Consider the following 24,025-nt stretch of genomic DNA (forward strand, 5'->3'; position numbering starts at 1 on the left):
TATTCACATATTCAGTGCATAAGGAAACTGTATATTTCAGAGCTTTGGTTCACAGGACAGCACCAAACCTTAAACACTTAGAATCTGTCCCACTTTACTTTATCAGAGCAAACATGCTGTGAGCCGAGCTTCTCGTACCTTTGGGACCTGCAGTCAACAGGTAGTCCTTTACTCCTATAACAATCCCACAGTGATGAGTACTCTTCACTACAAGTGATGACATAGAATCAGTATAATTAGAGTGATTCTGAGCACAGCTGTAGTGTGCTTTGTGGATCAGTTGCTGTGGTTCTTAAATGCTTCCACTTTGCAATAACATCATTTACAACTGATCATCAAACAGTTGTGGCGTCTTATTACAGGACTCTGCTCTTCAGATTAACCTGTTCTTTCCCTAAATTATTGTAAGGACGCTGTAATCGTGGCTCAAGAGTTGGGAGTTTGCCTTGTAATCAGAAGGTTGCCAGTTCGAGCCCCGGCTTGGACACCCTTGGTCGTTGTGTCCTTGGGCAAGACACTTCACCCGTTGCCTACTGGTGGTGGTCAGAGGGCCCTCTGTCAGTGCGCCCCAGGGTGGCTGTGGCTACAGTTTAGCTGCCATCACCAGTGTGTGAATGGGTGAATGACTGGATATGTAAAGAGCTTTGGGGTCCTTAGGAACTAGTAAAGCGCTATATAAATACAGGCCATTTACCATGACATGGTGCTGGATGCTGTGTACCTGTGGAAATGGGTCTGAAACTGACTGAAAGCACTGGAATTCAAAGATTAAGGAACATTTTTTACCTTCATGTAAAAGTGTAAATTTTCCTTTCGTACAGAATCATGACACCAAACTCAGTTAACACTTTATAAAAATAAATATAAATAAGAATGAAATAAATATTAGACGTGCTGTATGAAAAAGTCCAAATGAGCCTATCAGTGAAGTAAACGTATTCAAAGACTGCAGTGAAGACAGAGCTTTTCACAAAAAGGCTGCTCATTCAATTTTCACTGGATCTGAAAAGTGACAAAGGAGATGTAAGAGATTTAGTGAAATAGCATGTCATTTATTAAAACTACACAGACCCAAAGGATCAGCCTAATGGATAAATTTACATCAAGATTTTAATACCAGCCAAACTTTGAACTGCTTATCCTTTGAAATCAGTGAGATCTACATTCAAGAGTTTTTCAGAGGGTTCTTTAACGCTGCAGCGATGCACAAAACGGCCCAGTTCTTGTCACATGTAAACAAATATATATATAAAAGTAAGAAACATTGGGAGACTTCATGTTGATGTTTTTAAGGAAGTATTTCATTAACCCAGATATCTGTCTGCATCCATGGGTTATATTCATGCATGGATGCAGACTTGGTGAAGGTGCGAACACAAACGGAGGTTCGTCCTCGGTGGATACAGAGCCAAGTTAAGCTAGAAGCACCTCAAAATAAAACGTCACGCTTTGATGTTCAGTTAAATCGTTGAGACACGGTCAGAGTTCAGGCTGTGGCTTGGGTTTAATATTCCCTTCACAAAATTAACCCTGCACACTGAAGTGTGTACTTACTCAGTGTGTGTGCATGTGATGCCACATGGACTTTTACAAGTGTCCATATGTGACTAGCTGGCAGTAACAGACTTGCCTCATTTAGCCAAAACGTGGTGCGTCAGAGCCGCGATGCCAAAGGACACCTCGAGTGTATCTGTGAGACGTCTGTGGCTTTGATACGCTGGGAAGGGGCCGGGTTGGTTTTCTTAAGAATACCACAACATTAGTATCTGTCCTAGTTGTTTTAATACACAGTTACTCTGTAAGTTCAGTCTTGCATGAAGAGATGGTGGCTTTAGTGCTTTAGTGGATTTGTAATGGGCACAGATTTAGTCGGGGCACTTGATGTGCCGTGTACGACGATGTCCCGTCTGATCTGTCGTCTCCCCTGCAGGTCCGTATTGTCATTTTCTTCAACAGTTTGATTGACAGCTTTCAGTAGTGAGCTAACAGCATGGCATAAAAATGCCACCTCTGGTCTCGGTCTTTGACACATCTTCCCATGTCTGTCCGTCACACTGTATATCTGTTATATGTGTGACTGGATGTGGGGACAGGAGGCTGAGAGGTGCAGGGAGTGCAGCCATTACTAATGCAGCCTTCCTGACCCAAAGAAACGTACAAAGGGACGTCTGCACACATCCTCCCATCATCAATCTAATTATAAAGCTGCAGTGAAGCAGACAGCCGAGCACGTGGCTCATCAAACTGTCAGTTGTTGTGGAGTAGTTAATGACAGCGGGCACGTTGTCATTGTGCTGCAGGTAACAACAGATTAAAGAAGAAAGCGTCAGTGAGGGTGAACCACAGTTATGCTGCCAGAGCAGAAACGTCTACTTTATTAATCTTTACGTAACAATAGGAACGTTTTGTTGCTAACAAGCATTTAGTTAACCTGAGATAATCAGGCCCCATCTTATCTGAAAAACCACATATTACCTTTATCATAGAGCACTTGGCTCTCGCTCTGCAGGCCTACTTGTTGTTCCTACAGTATTTAAAAGTAGAATGGGAGGCAGAGCCTTCAGTTTTCAGGCCCCTCTTCTGTGGAAACAGCTCCAAGTTTGGGTTCAGGAGACAGACACTATCTCTACTTTCAAGATTAGGCTTCAAACTTTCCTTTTTCATAAAGCTTATAGTTAGGGCTGGACCAGGTGACCCTGAATCCTCCCTCAGTTATGCTGCTTTACACTCGGGCTGCTGGAGGAGTTCCTGTGATGCACTGAGCAGTTCTTTTCCACTCACCTCTTTTTGCTCCCAGTGGGCAGTGGGTACATGTACCACTGTTGTGTCTCTCCTTTTCTTTTCTCTTTCCCTGCCTGACTTTGCTTCTGCTGTTTAAAGGGAGTTTTTCCTTTTCCACTCAGTGCTGCCTCACAGGGGCCAGCTGATTGTTTGGGTTTCCCTCTGCTACTGTAGGGTCTTTACCTTGTTTCTCACCTGCAAATTATCAGATTTTGACCTGCTTTTAAATTTTCATAATAATAATAAACTTTATATATAAAGCACACTTAAAACCAAGGTGCTTAACAGGTAAAATAGAGAATAAAAGGAAGATGATAGAAATAGGACCAAAGCAGAGAGGAGAAGCAGCAGATACAGAACAAACAGTTAAATGAGCATAAAAGTGCATAATGTAAAATCACAAGTGAAATGTTAACTAGAAGCATGATTGAATAAGTGGGTCTTTAGTCATGATTTAAACAGTATGCAATACCTCATGCAGGACCTTTCCTTGCTCCACTGCCAGACTTGAACTTTGACTGGGAACAGTAACAATTATTCAAGTGAAAACAAGGTGAAACATGGTGGTATTTCTTTGCCCAGAGGCAGGAGATGACATACAGTGCTTCAACTCTGTATCTGTCCCACTCTCTGTCAGTCATTTTCTCTGTCTGCCCTTCTTATTTCTGACTGTCAGACGCACACAAATATCACACCGCACTTCAAGGCTCTCTGTGGGCAACAGCCTCAGGATATAAGCTCTGCTGTCAAATGTCTTTATCATCAAGTGTGCTGTATATCGCTGTTTTTAGAGTACACACCTAGCTCTATATATTTTTCTCTTTCTGTGCTCTCTCTTGCAAAAGTGGAGAAGAGCTGAGTGCTGCAGACCGGCCTGTGGGTGAGTGGGTGGCAGAGAGGGAGGGGGGGGTGAGATGAGAAAGATGGAGACGGGGAGCAGGTCAGAGGAGGAGAGAGAGGAAGAATAAGGTGCAAACACAGACGTATAAACAGCCAGAGAAAGAGAGAGAGGAGAGGGAGAGAGGTAGTGTTGCTACAGTAATGTTGTGAGTGGTTTGACAGGTTGTGATTTTCCTCTGCCGGTTTGGATCGCTGTTTAGTTTAGCTGCTCGCCAGCGGTAGAGTCAGAGAAACAGACTGAGGAAGGAGAAGAAAACAAGTGGATCCATCATCCCGTGTGACCCGTGAGTAGCCACAGTCATGTCCGACATTTGTGCGTCTGCTTGGAAAACCGGCTCCTGCCATTCCAGTGTGTGTGCGTGTGTGTGCGTGTGTGTGCGTGTGTGTGCGTGTGTGTGCGTGTGACGGGGAGACGGAGTTGTCCGCAGAGACACAAGTGTCCGTGTGCGTTTGTGTTGTATGTAGTCGCGCACTCTGTCTGTGTGGGATCTATAGGCTTCGATAAGTGCAGTGTCATATGTTTGCAATGGTGAGTCACCCATCGTTGCCATAGCGACGAGGCGATTGTTGGCACACTGTCTGTGTTTTTATTATTATCATTATTGCATCAATGGAAAGTGCATTTATATGCCCGAGCTTCTCATTCTTTGATAACATTTGATAGTAACTGTTGTTATAAACATTTGGAGGACAAACAGTTAAACTTTGAAGATGAATAATGTTATCATTTATGTTTATTATCGCTTTGCATAATTAAAAAACTAGATTTATTTATGAATTATGTTATCCACCATCCACTCTGGGGAATATTTACTCATCACTCCTCAATTTCTGTGTGTCGTGTTTGCATATTTGAGGTGATGAGCTCGGAGCGTAGACGCTAAACTGCTCTGGAATAGTGTTATTTAGGGTATAAAAGCTAATAAGCAGTGTTTTGTAATGAAGGTTTCTTTAGTGATCAGTGAATCGTTTCTCATTTCCACAGCAAATAATCCTGCAATACAAACGATAATTAGAGATACACACAAACTGTTCTCGTGTCAGTGTTGCTGCAGACGGTGGAAGTCGTGTGATTTACGCCTCCTCACCTGCTCGCTGATGCTCTCACCGCTGTTCCCCAACAAATGTGTTGGCTCTAGCTTTGAAAATGGTGTTCTGAATTTGTAGCAATCGGGGGAACAAAACGTTTTATTCGATTGATTTTTTTTATACAGTAAAAAAAACAACGTTTTCGATTTAATGTGCACCAATAATACTTACTGCAAAGTGCTAGCTTTTATTAAGAAGTTCAACATAACAGCGAGGGTGTGTGTGTTTATTACAGCTCGCCTGATGAGGTGTTGGTGGATGTGTGTATTGAAACAACTGCTTTCAAGAGTTCTGTTCTTGTTGTGTTAGATGTGCTGTGACATCTGCTCTCCATACAATAGTTTTGGTCTTTTTATTGGGTTTTTTAACTAACATTGAAACTAATAAAAACTAAACTTAAACGACACTGAAATAAAAACAAAAGCTCAAATGAAATCAAATAAAAACTAAGCTAGAATAGCTCTGCTACAGGCTACTGCTTCCTGGGGTGCACTCAGTTTTTCACGGGGCTACTTTTCTTTTTCACATCATTGCACGTACGGTAATTAAGTACTTCAACTGTAGTATAAAAACTAGCAGGTCATTGGAGAGCAGGAGGAGCACTTCTATATAATATTACAGACAATGTGTTTGTGTGTTTTGTTGTGACTTGAAGGACTTTGGTGAAATGGACTGTGTCAGCAGCGTTTTGTGGATTTGGCCTATTAGCTGCTTAAATAAGGATTGTTCAGCGATTGGCTCGTGACGCTGACTTCGTCCGTGTATTTTTAACTTTGTCCTGTGCAGAAATTTGTCTTCGCAGGCTTCCTTGGCTGCTAGCACTCCAATATCAGGAAGCATTTCATAATTTGCATCGTGGACTTGCTGACCTTTGACCTACCTCTAAAAATGTTGTGAGGGAAGCTTGTGCTTCCAAAGTGTGTATAGTGTGTAGACACTGCCCTTCTATAATGTGTCTTCCTTTACTAAATTTAGGCTCTGTGATTTTTATTTATCCGTCTCTCTCTCTACTTTTTAGCCATTTCTGCAAAACGATTGATCTGTGTATGAGTAAACTCACGATAGACACTGTGAGCAGAACTAAAAGTGCAACTCTGAGGATAAAATCCAGTCACCTTAAGAAGCGTTTCTCTTTCTTTTATATGTAAATAAATCTGTTTGTTAAATATTCCGAGCTCACCGAGGTGGGAATGAAGAATGGTTTTCCACTCGTTGTTATGGCAAATGCAGATGGACCCGGGGAGCCGAACACACGGAGGCAGAGTTGCGGTGAAGACAGTTTATTTACAGTGAGGGGGGGTATTTACAAGGACAAAGTATATACAACAGTGTATGAATGGGGACGCGGAGCCAGGACGTGCAGGTGACGGAAACACACACAGGTAGTGCACTCGATCTAAAAAAGGAGAGGGACGAGAATTAGGAGGGTTTTGCCCGATAACCGAGAAAAGCTTAAAGTAAACTTTACAGAGAGTTGGAGCGCTTACTTGGTACAGTTTAATGCAAAAACCTCCAGACGGAAAACAAACCAGTCGAGGCAAAATCCTGGGGAGGAAACAAAACTCCGTACAGTCACCAGAAATAATCCAACGGCTCCAGCAGGCAGGGGCAGAATTTCAGACTCTCCAAAAACGCCAATACTCGGACACTAGTCTTCTGTCAGGTAGCTCCTAAAGAAGACTTCTGAAGAATGCAGCTGATGAGTAACAGGTGTGCCAGGTTCAGTGACTCACTGCCCCGCCTACCTATACAAAACGGGAGGCACCAAAAAACACATAGAGACAAAAACACCACATAACCAGAACCCAGCTCCTAACACTCGTTGGTGGACAGTTATATAAACTGCATCGTGAATTTTCCTTTTATTTGTCATATGGAGTGTAGAAATCTCCAGCACTGGAAGACCTCGGTGAGCGTGTAAGGAGAGGGTCTGTTGGAGATGACAGGTGTCCTCGTGTCGCATGTTCTGTGGATCCAAACAGACTGGAAAACACATCATCCCACAGCTTCCATCACCTGTGGAACTGCACTCACAGAGGAAACTGTCCTTCCTGCATCCACCTCTTCAAGTACACGCAGCGTGAGGCGTGGCAGGCTGGCACCCCTGCTATCACATCCTGCTCCTGGCATCACTGCGTGTGTGTGTATGTCTCCAGGCAGGGTTGATACAAGGTCATAAGCAGATTTGAGATGGACTTTGCACCAGGCTAGCAAGACACACACACACATATTGCATGCTGCATGGCGCCAGACTTCCTGCTGGAGAGGGATGGCTTTCCCAAACTCTCTGACAGCTTGGGCTCGCTGGTGTCTTAGCTCAGAGTCGCCGAGTTTTGGGCTTGAGCGGTGACCACTTGGCCACGCTCCCATGCACTGTGGCATTAAAAAGGCACGAGACATTAATTAAAAAGCAAAGTGGTGTGACAGTCCTCATGGAGTCGTACAAACCCAGTGCGTTAATGTTGGAAATCCCACTGCTGTTATATTCATAAAAAATGAATATAAATAATTGTATATCTTTCGATGCTTTTTGCATGCAAACATAAAATATTATTATCTTACAGGTAAACTCACAGTGTGCGCTGAGAAGTTTTTAACTTTGTAATGAACTCTCACAACTGTAAATTCATATCAGATGACACTAAAGAAATTACAGCATTGTATCGTCTATATTTTCACACTGCGGACTGATCATGAAAGTCTTTAATGCAATCTTTTCAGTCCCTCCTGAGTACATATTTATAAAAGTTGTTCACATTCAGAATGGAAAACTTTTCCTAAAGAATCTCTTACATAACACTAAAAAATATCTGATACCAGTGAGTCCATCAGTGCTTTTCAGTCCCTTTGTGTCCCAGGAGCTGGATGTTCGAGTCACTTTTCTGTCGCAGCTTTGTGCTCCAGACTAAAATGATGCATTTTACATAAAAATCTTTCCTCCTTCAGATTCATCCTCAGGAAGCAGCATGTTAGCATAAGAGCTGAGCAGAGGAGACCAAAACGAATTCGGAGGCTCTTTGTTTGCGCTCCCCGGTGATTTGTCTGAGCGCTTTTGTTTTCAGGAGCGCAGCAGCCGCGCTGACAGGCATGAAAATGAAGCAGGACATTTGCTAATGCATCAGAGGTGTTGCGAGCGTCCCCTCTGATTGCAGACGTGCCAGGCTGACTCACGCCCGATTAGGGGGCCTCAAAATAGTAACTTCCCAAAGTAATCAGTTACAGATTACAGTTTACCCGATTAAATCTGCAGTCAAGCTTGTCACAGTTACTGCACGTTACGAGGCACCAAACACAAACCTGCGGCGCAGCTGGAGAGACAGTTTAAGACATGCAGGAGCTCTAACTGAAATCATACTTTCTCCACTATTTACTGAGTTATCTGTAAATATCAGCTGCTGTTCATCATGTTTGGTGACTGTAGAATATTTCGAGGCCTTTTAAAGGAAACAGGGTGAGTTGAAAATTTGCACTTTTAATTCGATTTTTTCGTCCAGTAATTTGGAGCCCTCATAACTTCTGTTTTCAGTGCAGGTAAAAGTATTTAAACTATGTTATGAGATGCAACCAAATCAATGTTACAACCACCTATGATAGCATCACTATCATAGGATATATCATAGTTTCAGTAAACTGCACCGATTTAATGTGTAAGACATGGAGGAACGGAAACAAGCACCAGGCTGTTGTTCCATCTAGTTCCTGATAACTCACTGAACCAAACACACAAAAATCAAGTCCCTGCTTTCACTTTGACACTCTGCTGCTCTCAGGCTGAAGCATCTTTGCAGGATGGATGTGAATAAACCTGGAAACAAAGTTCTTGACAGCTGTGGGACCCTTCTGTATTTGCCCCTGTATTTAGCAAAATGATTGCAGGAGGGGCTAACATGTCTTTTGTCCAGCATGTGGACTTCCTGAAACCTTCTTTTTAAGCACCGTGTTTACTAGACACATCTTTGGCCAGATGCATCGGTGCTGTGTTGGTGTGCATTTGTGAGGCTGGTGGATACGCTGCTGCTCTGCAGAGACTCACTGTTATGGGAGGTGTTGATGGAAGCATTGCACTGTTTGTCTTGGCCTCCATCAGACTGGAGTTTGTGGTGTTTTTCCAGGTGGTTAAAGAAGTTAGTTGTGTTGCATTACTGTGCCAAAACTGTACCAGACTCTTTGAACATGACGACCCTCCTGACCTCTCGTCTTCTGATGTGCCTGATTTTAGTGTATATATGTCTTTTGATGTAGTTTTACTTTTCCAGAGTACATTCAGGAAACTATAAGCTGCATGGCGGGTTAGGCAGCTGTGATTGGTGTGTGCAGGCACATGGTCAGACGCTGATTTAGGGAGCGCTTGATTTGCTTTTGCTTTGCTCCCTGCTGGTGAAGCACACATTTAAATGTTGCCTGATCATGTTCTTTTAACTCTGGGATGCCAAAAGATAAAAATGTGATTAATGATGCAGGTGTAGTTTATGACATAATAGGACAATTTGCATTGCTTTGTTAAATACTTTATATGCATTTCCAACAAAAGTTCAAAAAGCTCCCTGTGAAACCGAGGGAAACATTAAAATGTGGCTTTTGCTCTTTCTCATTTATCAGGCGTGAAAATGGAGGAAAACTCTGATGGAACAGAGGGGCTGCAAATGTACCATTAGACAGTAGAGCTGTCAGGCTGAATAAAGCCCTATTATATATTCATGCCAAACGGTGACAGACTCTTGCCCTCTGGAGACCCACCTTTGGTCCCTGGCCCACTGCTTGGAAACCCACTCATGTAGTTTAATGTTCTGGTAGAAAATGTGGAGGTGTTTGTTAATGGAGGGTGACATTATGGTGCCTTCCTAGTTTGTGGGCTGTCAGAGTGATTAAGATGTTATTATGTCCCTCTAAGTCTGAAAAGCAAAAGGCCAATGCAGCAAATAAAGAGAGATGTAAACGTTTGATTTGGTTGACGGCAGCGAGCGCGGCTGCTCTGCTGCATTTTAACCACGATCGGATCTTCCCTTCCTCGCGCGGCTCAGCGTCTCACTGAGTGGCCCGAAAGTAGCTTTACAGGTGATAGTGCTTTGTTATTTCTGATATCACAATGGTTCCAAACAGCATCATTATCTCAGATTAGCTCGGCTGTTTTTTTACAGTGCCGATGTGTTAAACCGCTTTAAGGTGAGTGTTTGTGCCTCCGTTCCCGCAGGATGTGAAGGTGCGATTACTCACAGCGGCTGGGGAAAGAGGCAGAGGAGGCAGTTAGAGGAGGGAGGAAGAGTAAATCTACAAATAGCCGGCCCAAAAGAGATTTCCACTCCGCAGCTGAAAAAAACATTAGTGCTCAGCTGTACCGGTGAGATTCTATATTTTCCCAGATTGGGCAGTTTCATTTCAAAGCAGCACACATCAGTGTTTGTGGTGTGGGTGTGCATATTTTGAGTGCTAGCAAAAAGTGGATAGGAGACTTGGTTTCTCCCCGATGTGCCAGCTGGTGCACCTGTTCCAAGTCTGGTTTACTGACTCAGAAAAAGGTCAAGTTCACAGCGGATCTACCCACTGACTTGGACAGATGTCCTGATTATAGCTACAGCCCAGGTTTTGAAGGTGGTTTTATTTGTGTGGAGTTTTCTCTGTTTGAGTAAAGTGCAGAAGATGCATGTCTGCGGTGACTCGGCGCAGATCTCATTTTTATTTTTCCATCGACCTCTATCCAGTCTGGCTAGCTGCATGTTTAAGTTACCTCCACACTGGCTTCACCCTTCAGTCCAAAAGGCAACCTCCATCTTCAGTATAGAGTTTACAGGTAACTTAAATTCCAGTACTTCTTGTATATGCCTAAAAGTGCACACGCAGCAGCATCCTGGCTTCTTTTTGGGTACTCGTGAAAGTGAATCCTTCCAAAAGCTGGCTGATAGCAGCTGGGACACGGTGACAACAATGAATGGCATAAAGTGTTGAAAGCGTGTCCCGAAAAGCATCGCTGGTGTGAATTGTTGGGTCTGGCAGACAGTAACGTTACCTGCCGCCGGCTCTGAGTTATCAGGGTAAACTGAGACAGAGGAAGTGAAGTGGGAGTCTTGCCGACTAAGTGAAAACTTATGGTTCTTTAATTCTAATCTTTTTATGTTGTCAGTCGTGTCTTTGTGTTTTCTTGTTGGTTGTTTTATGCAACATTTGAAATGCTCTGCTGTCTAAAGGTGCTCCACGACTCTTATTCTCAGACAGTTTCCTTAAATAAGGATATAAGCACCTCCTGTTAGTGCGGCAGGTTAATGAATATTCTCCCTTTGATACAAAAAATATATAATGTGGTCATAAATTCATCATAATGAAGGCAGGAGCTCTCCGTGCCCACTTTGCCTCATTAGTAATCTTGCTTTGTGAGGTTATGAATGGAGTATTAGTCTGCTGTGCCTCACATTGTGTTGACGTAGGGCTGCTGTTACCTTACCTGCTCTGCCACCTTTTACAGCAGTGTGCCTGCGCTCTAAAGCACTGAAGGAGAGGAACACAAGATTTCGCTCTTTATCTCAGCACGTTTTACCTCAGCGGCTCTGTGTGGCTCACAATAGGCACCGAGTGCTGGGCAGGTCTCTGGTGGAAATGTGTTTGTGAACCTTGGTCTTTGCATCGTCCTTTCTCAGTACTGTAAATAAGAGCAGTATGCTTTCGTGTCCTGCATGGCGCTGCTGTGTCTGCGGGGATCTGGGCCTTTATCGCTGACTCCTGTGCTGCTGTTTTCACTGAAGAGCACCCTCGGGAACAGGGCAACCATTTGTGCTGTAAATGCTTCTATATATAAGGTGTTATTTATGAACCCAGTGAATGAACCACCATTTGTGGGCTGTCTCTGGTTCAAGAGCCTTACTACACTTTGAAGGGCACGATACTGTTGGCCAGTAAATGTGCCTCGTGTTTATCACAGTGAGAGTTGGTGCAGTAAATAAATGGGAAAGACATCCTGAAATAAAATGAATACGATTAGTCATGATATGTAGTGTACACCCACCCAACTGGACCCTGTTCAATAAAAGCAAGTTTTAAATAATGTATATTATTCCTGCCTGAGGTTGACCAACGAGGTTGCAAGCTGAAAACTGATTATCTGAACATGTCAAATAAATTCATTATATTAGAGATTTGGGTTTTTTGCTTGCCGAATCATCCTGTTATATCAGTGTTTGCATCTTTATTTACTCTTTCTCAGATTGCTGGATTCCCAGAATAATAATGAAGAAAGGAAGCATTTTACCACAAACTTTCATTTTGACTGGTTGATCTGGACACTATGATGGGACCAGGATGCCCTCATGGAGGAATAAATATTCAGGATGTGCAGACAAACATAAAATATGAAATCATGTGCAAATAGAGCTTTAGTTTTTCTGGCTTCTTGTGTGGATGCTGAAGCCCTGAACCTCAAATTTACACTCTCAGGAAATAAAATATGTTACTGTGTACCTTTAGGGCTACAGCAGCTTGTCCCTTAGCCCTCTTTGAGTCTCTACCCACTAAAGGCTTTATCCATCTTAGCTCTACAACCAGCTCAGGAACTCTGTTACCTCTACGTGCATGAAAACCCATCGATGTCAGGGAGAAACAAGGCCCAAGAGGAAGATACATAACCAACCCCTAACTGTTCACCAACATGTGTGACGGATACAGAACAAAAACTTATCAGAACACCTTAATGATGCCTTGGTAAAGCACAGCTGTGCAGGGATTAGTACTGTCAGCTCACAGCAACAAAGTCCTGGCTGAGGATCCACTGACCAGCTGGGGCCTGTGTGTGGAGTTTGGCTCTTCTCCCCATGCTGGATGGCTTCTCTCTGGATACTCCTCCTAATGTTCAAAGGATTGCATGATAGTTTAACAGGTGATCCCTAATTAGCTCAAGGTTTAAATGTGAGTGTCATTGGTTTTCTTTCTCTGGGTATAACAGATTGATCGACCTGTCCAGGGTGCATCAGCTGGGCTCTAGGCTCCAGCACTGCACAGTGCTGAAGCAGCAGACGATGGGTGGATGGATTTCTGTACGGCTCTAGTGGATTGTGGGTTTTAGACACAGACATTGTCCAACTAATTTTGACTGTGTGGGAACATCGGCCCTTGAAACGTACATGCACGTACCTTGAGGTCCAATAATTAGGCACGCCTTGGGTTAAATGTATGTAGATTGGACCAGCAGGTGAAGAAAGAAAACTGTACTGTGCATCTGTTTTCTTTCTACTTGTTTGTCTTGTTTTTTAATTTTTATGACATTTAAATTGATAAGGAAAAAAATCCAATGCACAAATTATTAATGAAGATAATTAATTTGTACTTTTCTCTGTTTTTAAGAATGACGTGTAAAAGGTTTTACTCTGGAAGATGTTTCTGCGTCTCTAACGGTTATATTAATATGAGCTCTCGTAAAGCGCATATCAAAGCGCGTTAGCTTCTATGTCCACTGGGTATCTCCTGAAAAACAAATGCTAAACAGATGCTGAGGGGAACTGTCGTGCGTGACTCCTGTTGTTGCTAAGCAACTACCGGTTGAAATTTGGCACTCTTTGGCTAAAAGTTGTAATATTTTGAACCTCAAGCACTAGCTGCGCTCAGCGCCAAAATCATGCTAATCTCTCAACTCTGACGGGACGGTGCAACAAGGTTCCCAGTTGGAGCTTCTGAGGAATGGATGCCAGTACCGTAAACACATCGCCTCAGAGTTGGATTATGATTTATAAACGTCTCTTACTACAGGGAACTAATCTTTTAAATGTATACCGTATTTTAAACATCGTCTTGTGCACTCGGGTCCAAACTGCAGGTAGAACACAGATGGATCCATTATTTTTACCCCTGAAGGGAGCATCAGTAGTTTCACTCCCTCACGCCAGTTTTTAATATGCAAGTATCACAGTTGGTAACTTGTATGGGATAACTGTATCCACATTTTGACTTATTACTACATTTTCAGAACCAGGTCATGTTAATCCCTCTCATTGAAGGTGTATAGCTTTGATTGGCCGTGGTATCATTTGTGTGCTGGGAGACGGAGGTGTGCTGGGAAATCACCTGCTAATATTAGCTTTGTCTTCTGGTCCTATTTAGCCTAACTAGCTTGCATCTGAACAGTGCAAGTTGCTGGTGGCTGTCCTGATTTATTTTAGTCAAAGAATGCATGGAAATGGGTGTTTCTGCTGGTGTCCACCACAAGTCTGATGCATTTACTCAGCTGTGAGGCGTAGAGCCCTTCATCTCCAGCCTTCTGAAGTTGTTATAATCAACCAACCAACTCACTGTATTTAGGGATGGTCAAAAGGACAGTTCGTGATCATGCTTCAAGGCAACGATAAGTCAAATAACCAAGGTAAGCATCTTTGATTGGACAATATACCAAACCTTGAATCCAGAAGACCCCACTGGGAGTCGCACCTGTCAGCAAAAACCAGGAAACTGATAAACAATTTTCATGGGCTCAACAAAAGAAGATTGTAAAAATGTTCCTCGGTGTGAGTCTCAAATTCTGCTGGAAGAAGTTGTTGTAAACAGCATGAATCCATCCTGCTGATGCTTTTAGATTAGATACTAACTTACGACAGTAAAGATGCTAACAGTGGCATGTTTCCTTCCTCTGACAAACCGTGACACAGCTGTTCTGCAGGCAGGTGCACAGCCCTCCCCTCACGAGCAGCTGAAGCCGTCGCAGTTCAAATCTTCTATGTTATAAAGAACTGAGGCAGTTCTCAACATCTTTCAGGGTTAACGAACTCAGATCGTTCATAAATGTGTGTTTCAGCACATTTACAGTGAAGCTGCGTTCACACATGTGTGCGTAGATTCAAATAAACTTAGAACTAACAGGGACAACCAAAGCACCGGATGCGTCCCGAGGCTGCACAGTGCCCATGTCTGCTCAGGGCTTCAGTTCATCTAAAAACGTTCTCTGCCAGCTCACATCAGCAGAACAGCAGAGAAACCTTGCGGGCAGGTTGCCAGTTGATAGCAGAGCTGCTTCAGCTGTGTTCACCTAACTCTGGTGTATTTCAAGTTAAGGTTCTCTAAAACAGCTCCACCTCCACTACGACCGGAGTTATATAATGGAGCTCATCTGTACATAAACCCAAGACTGATGGAGAAAGGCAGAGAGATTTTAGCCGGGCTCACTGCCCTCCTGCTGTCAGCATATGTTTGCAACTTGCTCATGCATGTATAAGCACCTACATGTGTATGTGTGCATATAATATACTTGGAAACCCAAATGAAATCTTTGTTATAACATGTAACCATTGTATACGTGTGTGTGTGTGTGTGTGTGTGTGTGTGTGTGTGTGTGTGTGTGTGTGTGTGTGTGTGTGTGCACGCGCCTCTGCACAGCCTAATTTCTGCCCATCTTGCTGTTCTGCCAACAGCTGAATAGACATTTAACCCTTCTCCCTGCTGCTGAAGCCCTGCAGGGCAAAATTAAAGTGCTAATAATAGCATGCTATGGGAGAAGCAGGTTCCAGTTGTCTTGTGTTAGACGCACATGAGCTTTTGTTTCGTCTTTGTTTTTCAGTTGCCGTATGAATTTATTGATCCACTATATACAGTCTAATCTGTACAGTGGATCATAATAACATTATAACAAATAATTATTTTCTGTATCACTCATTTAATAAAGTTACATACTCTTAATGCCAGGCCCAAGCCTGTTGAAAAGATTTGGGCTAAATCAAACATAAACCATAAGAATAAGATTTCCATTCTGATCCGGTCGTGGCCCAGATTAACAACAGCTGCCTGCTGATGGCCACAGGGTGGAAACTGTGCATGTGATGCTAAAGACAAAGGACTGTGGGGTTAGGATGAGATGGAGGACGATGATCAGCTGTGGTGAAGCGGGCACATGTCTGAGGGCTGGATGTTTTCATGAAGCTGGGAATTAGCTAAAGAGACCAAAACTTTTAAATGTGCTTTTAATCCTGTAAAGTTGGACTTTCAAACTTGGGAGTCTCTGGGCATCAACTCATGTTTGGAGTGGATCACAAACTAGACCTGCTTTGCTGCCCCTTCCTCTAACTGCCCAGATCTTCCTGTGGTAGAAAGCATGTTAGTACTTGCATAAAGTTTTCAGCCCGATTTGCCAACCAAGCTTCTTCTGTGTGTGCTAAACATTTGTGAGGCAAGTACATGCAACGCAGTAAATACGCATGTTCATAAAAATCTTTTTTCCGTGTTTCCGTTCTTCATGGCCAGCACGTGCTGACACATGTCTCTGCAACACTAAACACAAATTGTCTGCTAAGGCTTTGAACTCGCTCACCTCAGCTTTATTCCACTGTGAGTTGTTTGAGTGCCTTTAATAAACAGCACAGAAATGGCCTTGCGGTGCCCTGCCAGAGAAGTACGGCTGAATCAGCGTATTGACGAGCTGAAGATGAATTCTAAGTGGTGAACGAACGGTGAATGAATCCTCCCTGTTTCTCTCTCCGTCCTTCAGAAACACAAGGTGGATCTGTTCTACAAGGTTCGCCACGTGATGATGGAGCTGATAGACCTGAGAAGGCAGCTGCTGTCCGGTCACCTGACACAAGACCAGAGCAGAGACGTCAAGAGACACATCACCGTCAGACTCGACTGGGGCAACGAGTGAGAAACCAAACAAATGTTGCATTAAGACACATTTGCACATTTCCCACACATACAAGTAATACACATAGTTTAAAGGGCAGCTGTTCTTTGTCTGACCCAGACGAGAGGTGCTTCATCCATTTCTGATGAAGCACCTCTCCAAACACGAGTATTCATTTACGTTTTTACGCTGTATCATGTGCATTGGTTGCTCATAGTCACGTAATGCTGCTTCAACCACCAGCTGACCAAGTGGGTCATTTATGACCTGAGCCTTATACACTGTACTGCCAAACGTATTCACTCGTCTGCATTCGCTCACATATGAACTTGAGTGACATCACGTTCCTAATCCACAGGGTTTCACGTGATGTCAGCCCACCCTTTGCAGCGATAGCAGCTCCAACTCTTCTGGGAAGGCTTTCCACAGGTTTAGGAGTGTTTATGGGAATTTTTGATCATTCTTCCAGAAGCACATTTGTGAGGTCAGACACGATGTTGGACGAGAACTCTCTGCTCTAATTCATCCCAAAGGTGTTGGGTTGGGTTCAGGTCAGGACTGTTCAGGCCAGTCAGGTTCTTCCACATCAAACTTGCTCATCCACGTCTTTATGGATGCAGCTGGTCACCATGGAAACCCATTCCATGAAGATCTCTGTGCACTGTCCTTGAGCCACATGAAGGTTGGAGGTCCACAGTGATTGAATCTGCAGAAAGTTGGTGACATCTGCCCGCAATGCGTCTCAGCATCCACTGGCCCCAACGTGGCTTACCACATCTTTCCCAATCACTTCCACTCTACTATAATCCCCCTAACAGCTGACTGTGGAATATTTCATAGTGAGGATATTTCATGACGGGACGTGCACAGCTGGCATCCTATCACGGTACCACACTGGAATTCACTGAGCTCTTGAGAGCGAGCCGTTCTTCCACAAAGCAGAACTGAATGATTTCGATGGGTGAGTGAATACGTTTGGCAACATAGTGTGTTACGTGCACCGTTGTGACTTCTGGCGTGAGGAGAAAGCGCTTAAATGCAGACAGTGGAGGCCGAGTGAGGTGAACAAAAAACAAGCTTTTATTTTGACCGGGACAAACGCTACAAACAAAACAAAGGCAGAACGAGCAAAGCTAAAACAGCACATGCAGCACATGGTTAGTGGCTTTTTCTTTAGAAAGACCCTTTAGATGTTTGAAGTTTGAAGTCTGTTTGCTGAATAATAATTCACACATGCTGCACTTACATGCTGATGGCAGCTCAGCCTGCTCCCCTGACTCCTACACGGGGCAAACACAAGTGTGATTGGAGGCAGGTGGATGAAGCCGTGGTTGTTAAAGTCTCATGAGAGCACGATGAAAGGCTGATGGGAAACAGATGAAATGGAGAAAAAATGGCCGCTGCTTCAGGATTGAGTTATTAATACTGGGAGTGTTTCAGAGGTTATTTAAAGCTTCGTTCTGCTGTCAGAGGGGACGAGGCACACTGAGGTGATATGAAGGGGGATGGCGATAAGTGCTGCTTTTATTATAATTAATAGTAAAAGAATTATTCAGGGTACCGCGGGGTGTTTCAGGTCATGTGACTGCTTCCAGTCATTACTGATGCTGCTTTAATCGAGTTCACATTTAGATATAAGTAGGAACTACTTACCGACGATGTGATTTTAGCACATCAGTGTAAAGCAGAGTTATTCGTCCAGTCAGTGGCTTTGCTAAAGAGAGAAGCAGCTCAGTGAATCATTTTAGGCTGCAAAAGGGCCAAAAAGGAGCTAATGAGGTGCTACTTATCTTGTTGCTCTCTGCTAATTCAGTCTCCAGCTGGTAAAAAGAAGTGACGTGTCATGTAACAGAGCAGCAGACGTAATTCATAGCCCGAAAGCCAGTTCATGGTGAAAGGTTGCATTGCAGGAAAACAAGCTCGCTTTCATCATTTCAAATAATGGCTCCATTGTTCCTGATGCATCACGAGCATGGAAGTGTGTGCATGGAGAACACAACTTATCAATGAATCCATGAATGGCAAACATTTGTCGGGTCAAGTGTCTCCAGCATGAGGACATTTAGTGTGTCTGAGGAGCCTGAATGTGAGGTTTCAGGGTTACACGTTTGATGCGTGTACGCCGATAATACTGATGTGGTGCAAAGACGCACTTCCTTCTGCTGTTTCGGTTCATGCTACATCCTCGGTGAGAACAGCTGGAGGGCACAAACAAGCTTTTGCTGCCACACGTGAACTAGACTTGACCTCCATCTATGCTGCTTCGATGTGTTTTACTTTGCTCCTCAGTGCCAGTCTCCAAATGATCATTGCTCAGTACTACATTCCTCTCTGGGTCGTTGCAGGACTGATATTCTGAGTCATCCTGAACTTCACACAGTGTCAAACCTTTGCCTCAGGCTGTCTTTAGTCAGACGACTGTCACAGCAGCCAACTCTGAACCTCTGTGTGAGGTGAAGGACCCTCGTTTGGATCAGAGATATCTCATCATGCTCCTGCTGGTGCAGCCCAAAAATGTGCAGCGCCTGGCTTCAGAGCAGCGTCAGACATACTTGATTAGATATGTACAAAGATGAGTAATAAGCAGTTAATTATAGTGTCGTTAGAAACCTTTAACAACCCATTCAGCTTTACCCTCAAACCCCAGGCTGTGTTTTTATTTTCTCTTTCCACTCAAGCCTTTACTTTCACTTGACATATACAAATACATAAACACCTGATTGCATTTTTGAAGCTGTGGTTGGCAGTGATGAAGAGTTTGGTTTTCAAACCAGATTTAACCCGATTTCAGCCTTGATGGATGCGCATGTTAACACATCAAAGATGGACGTTTAGTTTCTCATTCACAGTTTAAGAGGCCATCTTATTCATTCGGAAGAACATTGTGCACAGCGCCTTCGAGTGCGCGAGTCCACCGGCCTGTAACTGAAAGATGTGGTTGTTGAGATTGAACAGAAAATAATGCTGAGGAACAATATCCCCAGAGCCCCTCTGAAATTACTTTAATATACTCTGTGTGTGTGTGTGTAGGCGGTGCACGCTTGTGTGTGCAGAGGTGGCTGGAAAGGTTTGTGTACCTGTGTTGGAAATGCTTTTTGTGAAGGTTAAATGAAAGACGCTCTGCTGCTCTCCGTCTTTGTTTCTGTGTTTCAGACACCTCGGTCTGGACCTGGTGCCGAGAAAGGAGTTTGAGATGGTTGATGAAGACCAGATCAGCGTGTCAGACCTTTATAAGATGGTAAGTCAAGTCACACCTGCTCACACACTGGATTCATGACGGCTGTAGTGCACACAGTGATCCCACATCCTGGATACGTTGTGTAAAATAAGACAAAAATATCCTGCTGCTCATCTCATTTGTAGGTTGTAGCTTTTAATCAGGCATCCTCTAAAATCTGCATATTATTTGCAATTCTTTTAATTTTCGTTATCCGCAGATGATGAGAAGGATGTTAAATAACCAGCAGCAGGAGATTGAATTTGATGAGCAGGTTGTGCTGCAAACTGAGCAGTTTTCTCATTTTTCACATGATTAAATCATTTCAAGTATTAGCACATAAAAGTAACATGAAGTGAATTTTGTGCACATGAATATCAGTGACTGACTGTTTGCATTTGCAGGTCTCAGCTTGTCACCGTACTGATAAATTAATAAAGTCGTGTTACTGTGAAACTGTGAGAAAGCTTTTTGATTCAGAAACAAACGAGTGAACAGCTCTGACGTGGAATTATCGGAGATTAATGTTTTATTTGCTTTTCTCCCTGAGAGAGCACATTTTATTCCATTTTCTGGGTCTAACACAGACCTGCTGGCTGCACCTTGATGATTGCAGGCTGGATTCACTTCACAGTTGGAGGGAAGCTTTAGTTTCCAATCAGAGAGCAGGCTGGACCCCGAGGTTTAAACAGCAACAAGCCTCAACAGTTGGCAAAGTAATCGTGTGGCGACTGGTGAAGATCAGCAGATATCTCACTGAACCGTTCATTTTAGACTAAAATCTTTTGTCTATACGAGGATGAATCAGGAAGTTGTAACGTGAGTAATAACTATGAGCCGTTTGTTGTCTCTGTGGCTGCAGTGAATCAGAGTTTTGATGCTCGAAACGCGTTTCGATTCCGCGTCATGCTGCTCGTCCTTTTCCCTTTTCATCTTTTCTCTGGCCTCGAGCGGCGCCTGTTACCAGAAACAGGTTTCTCGCTCACGTGACCTTCGTCTCATGCACACGACGTTTGAAACTTTGAACACCAGCAGGAAATCTGACGTCGCTCTGCTGGTGGCTTCATCCGGATACCTTAAAACTGCTAATCTGATGATCTGAACCACCGACTGTAAAATTACCGTCCCGCCTCTGTTAACTTGTTCACAAAAGCATAAATTTGAATAGTTTCTCCTGTTATTGGAGCTATTGTGTTGTATTTGAGTGCTACTTTAAATATCATAAATGAATGGAGTGAATGACAGTCGTAGCCTGCAGACAGCATGAGAAATAAGAGCAGAGTCAAGGTCCTGAATAATCACAATTTCAAACCGTCATCATCTATGAGAAAACTCATAAATCACTATAAGTACAGTAAATATTTATAAATCAGAGTGAATATGTGTTGAATAATTAATACTGCACATGAAGATGTGAGATTTAAGCACATCAAAGTTAAACATTATAATCAATCTTCTGTTTTTTCAGAAAACATATTTTATAGCTTGTTTTGTATTTTTTTAAGTTAAGCTTTTAAATCCTTAGTGATAGTTTGTTCCCTGTGACTGAACAAAATGAGCACTTAGAACGTGTAACAGCAAAAGAAAAACCTCTTAGATATGAAAGAGTAAAGCTGTGATGGATCTGAACAGAAATGTCAAAGATATTTTCAGTTTCTTTCATCTGCTTTCCTTTCATCGTGACATTTGTCACATGTCAGAGAGCTTTGTGACATCATCAACTAATTTCACATTTTTGACCAATATTCAAATGTAAATATGTAAAAGGAACAATATCTTCCAGCAAGTTTTAATTCTGGACACTCGGGCAAAGAGAGGAGCTGAGCTGTCATCTGATCACCGGTGGTGAGTTGGATCGGGTGGCGTGGAAGGATGCTGGACAGACTCTGGTCCAGGAGATCTCCAACTGCTCCCTAAAGCAGATGTTTCACCTTCATTGCTGAGATGCTGCAAGGAGCTGGAGCCGGTTGGTGCCTGTTGTCATGGTGACAAACCAAATAGTGGACCCCGGAGGTGAAGGGAGCTTCTTCATCAAGCTGAAGAAGGCATGCTATCGGGCTTGGTTAGTGGGACTTCAGATCCAGCTGCTGGGTACCAGCAGGGCAAGCAGAGCGCCACTCGGTCGGTAGATGAAGCTAAAACTCGGGTGTGGGAGGAGTTTGGTGAGGCCACATGGAACAAGACTTTCAGACTCCTTGAGGCGAACGTTCCTCAGAGACTTGGGTCCATGTTGACGTGACAGCCTCACACAGCTGCTGATTTGTCAGCTGCATCCATGACATGAATCTCGTGTTCCAGCACATCCCAGAGGTGATCTGTTAGGCTAAGATCTGTTGTGGAGGCCATTAGAATACGGTCAAGTCATTGTTGTGGTTAAGAAATGAGATGATCTGAGCTTTGTGATGCTGTTGCCTTCCTGTTAGCTCAAATCACTCAGCCACAATCTCCTCTGACCCCTGAATTGTGTTTCTGTGTAAACCTTAGAGGTGGCTGTGCGGGGAAATCCCTGCAGATTTGAACCTTCTGAATGACTCAGCTCAGCCCGTCTGGCATCAACAACCACGCACGTGAACCGAAATCACCTTTCTTTATTCTGATGCTAATTTTACATTTCAGCAGATTTTCTCAACCATGTCAGACTTCCTAAATGCACTGAGTTGCTGTGATGTGATTGGTCGATCAGACAACAGGTGTAAAGCAAACTAATTAACAAAGATGAAGACAATGCCGCAGACAAAATCCTGTCAAGATTTTTTAACCTGTAATTTGCAGCACTCAGGACAATTAGATTGTGTAGGCTATAATAAGCAATAGAAGCGAACCAAAAACTAAACACTGAAACAAAACATGCTCACAAACGTATTTCATGAAGGTTAAACTTGTTGCTGGAAATACTAAAAATGAAGTGTTTATCTTTGTTATACTGGAGTCTGTGGATAACTTATAACCTGCGTCACATTTCCAAGGCTGCTTTAAAAAATATGTAACTATTAAATAACTCTAGCCTATTAATGGTAGTGTGCAGTGCTGCAGCATGAGACGCATTCTTTGTTGTTCATGGTCTGTCGGTAATACTTGATGTTCCCTTTCTTACATCAGTCCTGCTTTAAATAGCTTCACCAGCCAAACACCGTAGTCCTGGTGATTCCCCTTTGTTCTGTTGCTTGGAGACCGATCTGGAGATGGGACGTGAGAAAGGGGGAGAAACAGGAAGGGAGTGAGAAAAAGGTTAAGTTATAGATGGTTGGATCGAAGATGAGGAAGAGTGAGCATGAGAGAGAACCGCGAGTTCTTTCTGGTAACAAACAGACAAAGAAGGGCAGAGAAAGAAAGTTACAAAGTTACTGCTGATTGATTTGTTTTTGAGTCGTGGAAATGAATGTTTTTAAATGTGACATTTGAAAAGGTCGAGATGAAGAAGGAAAACAGAAGATGTGATGAGATTCATCTTTAATGATCTCAGTGATGAATTTGCATTAGTGCAGCAGCAGGAGAGTGCGAGATTCATCACGGGCGGAAAACAATCACGCAACGAGAACACAATGTGAGCGAGAGGAAACTTTCCAACAGTCGCATGCAAATGCACATCTGACATTAGCAGTTAATCGGCTGTTACATACACACCGCCAAACCTCTGAAATAGACACATGACTGTAATGGAGATTATTTAACAGTGCACCCAAAACATCTTGGGTTTGGATCCTGTGTGTGTGGACTGCATGTCCTCTCCAGGTACACCGGCTTCCTCCCACAGCCCAAAGAGGTGCAGTTAGCGGGGTCAGGTGTGAATGATTAGCCCTACAGCAGACTGGCAACCTGTCCAGGTGTACCCACCTCTCACATCAAGCTCAGATTAGCTCAAATAGGCTCCCCCTCCACCCTGAACTGGATAAAGTGGAAGAAAATGGACGGATGGATTATTTGAGAGTTAACTTACAGCCTTGATATGCAGGTTAAAAGCAGACTTTGAAATCCTACTATGACAACATATTAAAATGTTGAAATTTAAAGAGATAAGTGTTGAAATATATTCGCATGTTTAAAGAAATGTGGAAAAATTGCATAATGCTTAAAACACACACAGGAAACAGGTAACAGTAATAACATGATTGGCTCTGTCAGTCTGTGTGCGTGTGAGAGTTTAGCAATTCGAATTAGTTGGTAGCTGCTCTGTGTTTATATTCTTGGACTGCTGGTGGAGCTTTGCATCATTCACAGCTGAAAATAAATCATTACTCGTCTTATACCGAGCGTTGATGCATCACCTCAGGTTCATCCTGAAGTTTCAGCTCCTCGCCCTCTGAGGCCGCGCTCACTTTTAGCCAAACAGCAGGCTGCATGCAAAGACAGTCTGAGGCCTGAGCTTCTGCACACACTGACCTGATTATTTAAAGCAAGACAGCGTCTCTGTAGGCGCGTCTGCAATCCAGAAATGTCACCCACTGAAAACATTTGGC

At 43.3% G+C, this 24,025-nt stretch overlaps 1 protein-coding gene across 11 annotated transcripts in view; it reads left to right on the forward strand.

Annotated features, from left to right (window-relative positions):
* Nucleotides 1-24,025, forward strand: part of LOC113021787 (dedicator of cytokinesis protein 3-like) — a 227,761-nt gene that overhangs the window by 141,576 nt on the left and 62,160 nt on the right. For all 11 annotated transcript variants that reach the window (XM_026166506.2, XM_026166511.2, XM_026166507.2 and 8 more), the window contains exons 6-7: nucleotides 16,220-16,368; nucleotides 19,505-19,589. In XM_026166506.2, coding sequence (XP_026022291.2) covers nucleotides 16,220-16,368; nucleotides 19,505-19,589 — 234 coding nt within the window. The remainder of the gene's footprint in view (nucleotides 1-16,219; nucleotides 16,369-19,504; nucleotides 19,590-24,025) is intronic.

Source organism: Astatotilapia calliptera, chromosome 5, assembly GCF_964374335.1.
Source record: "Astatotilapia calliptera chromosome 5, fAstCal68.1, whole genome shotgun sequence".
Lineage (NCBI taxonomy): Eukaryota > Metazoa > Chordata > Actinopteri > Cichliformes > Cichlidae > Astatotilapia > Astatotilapia calliptera.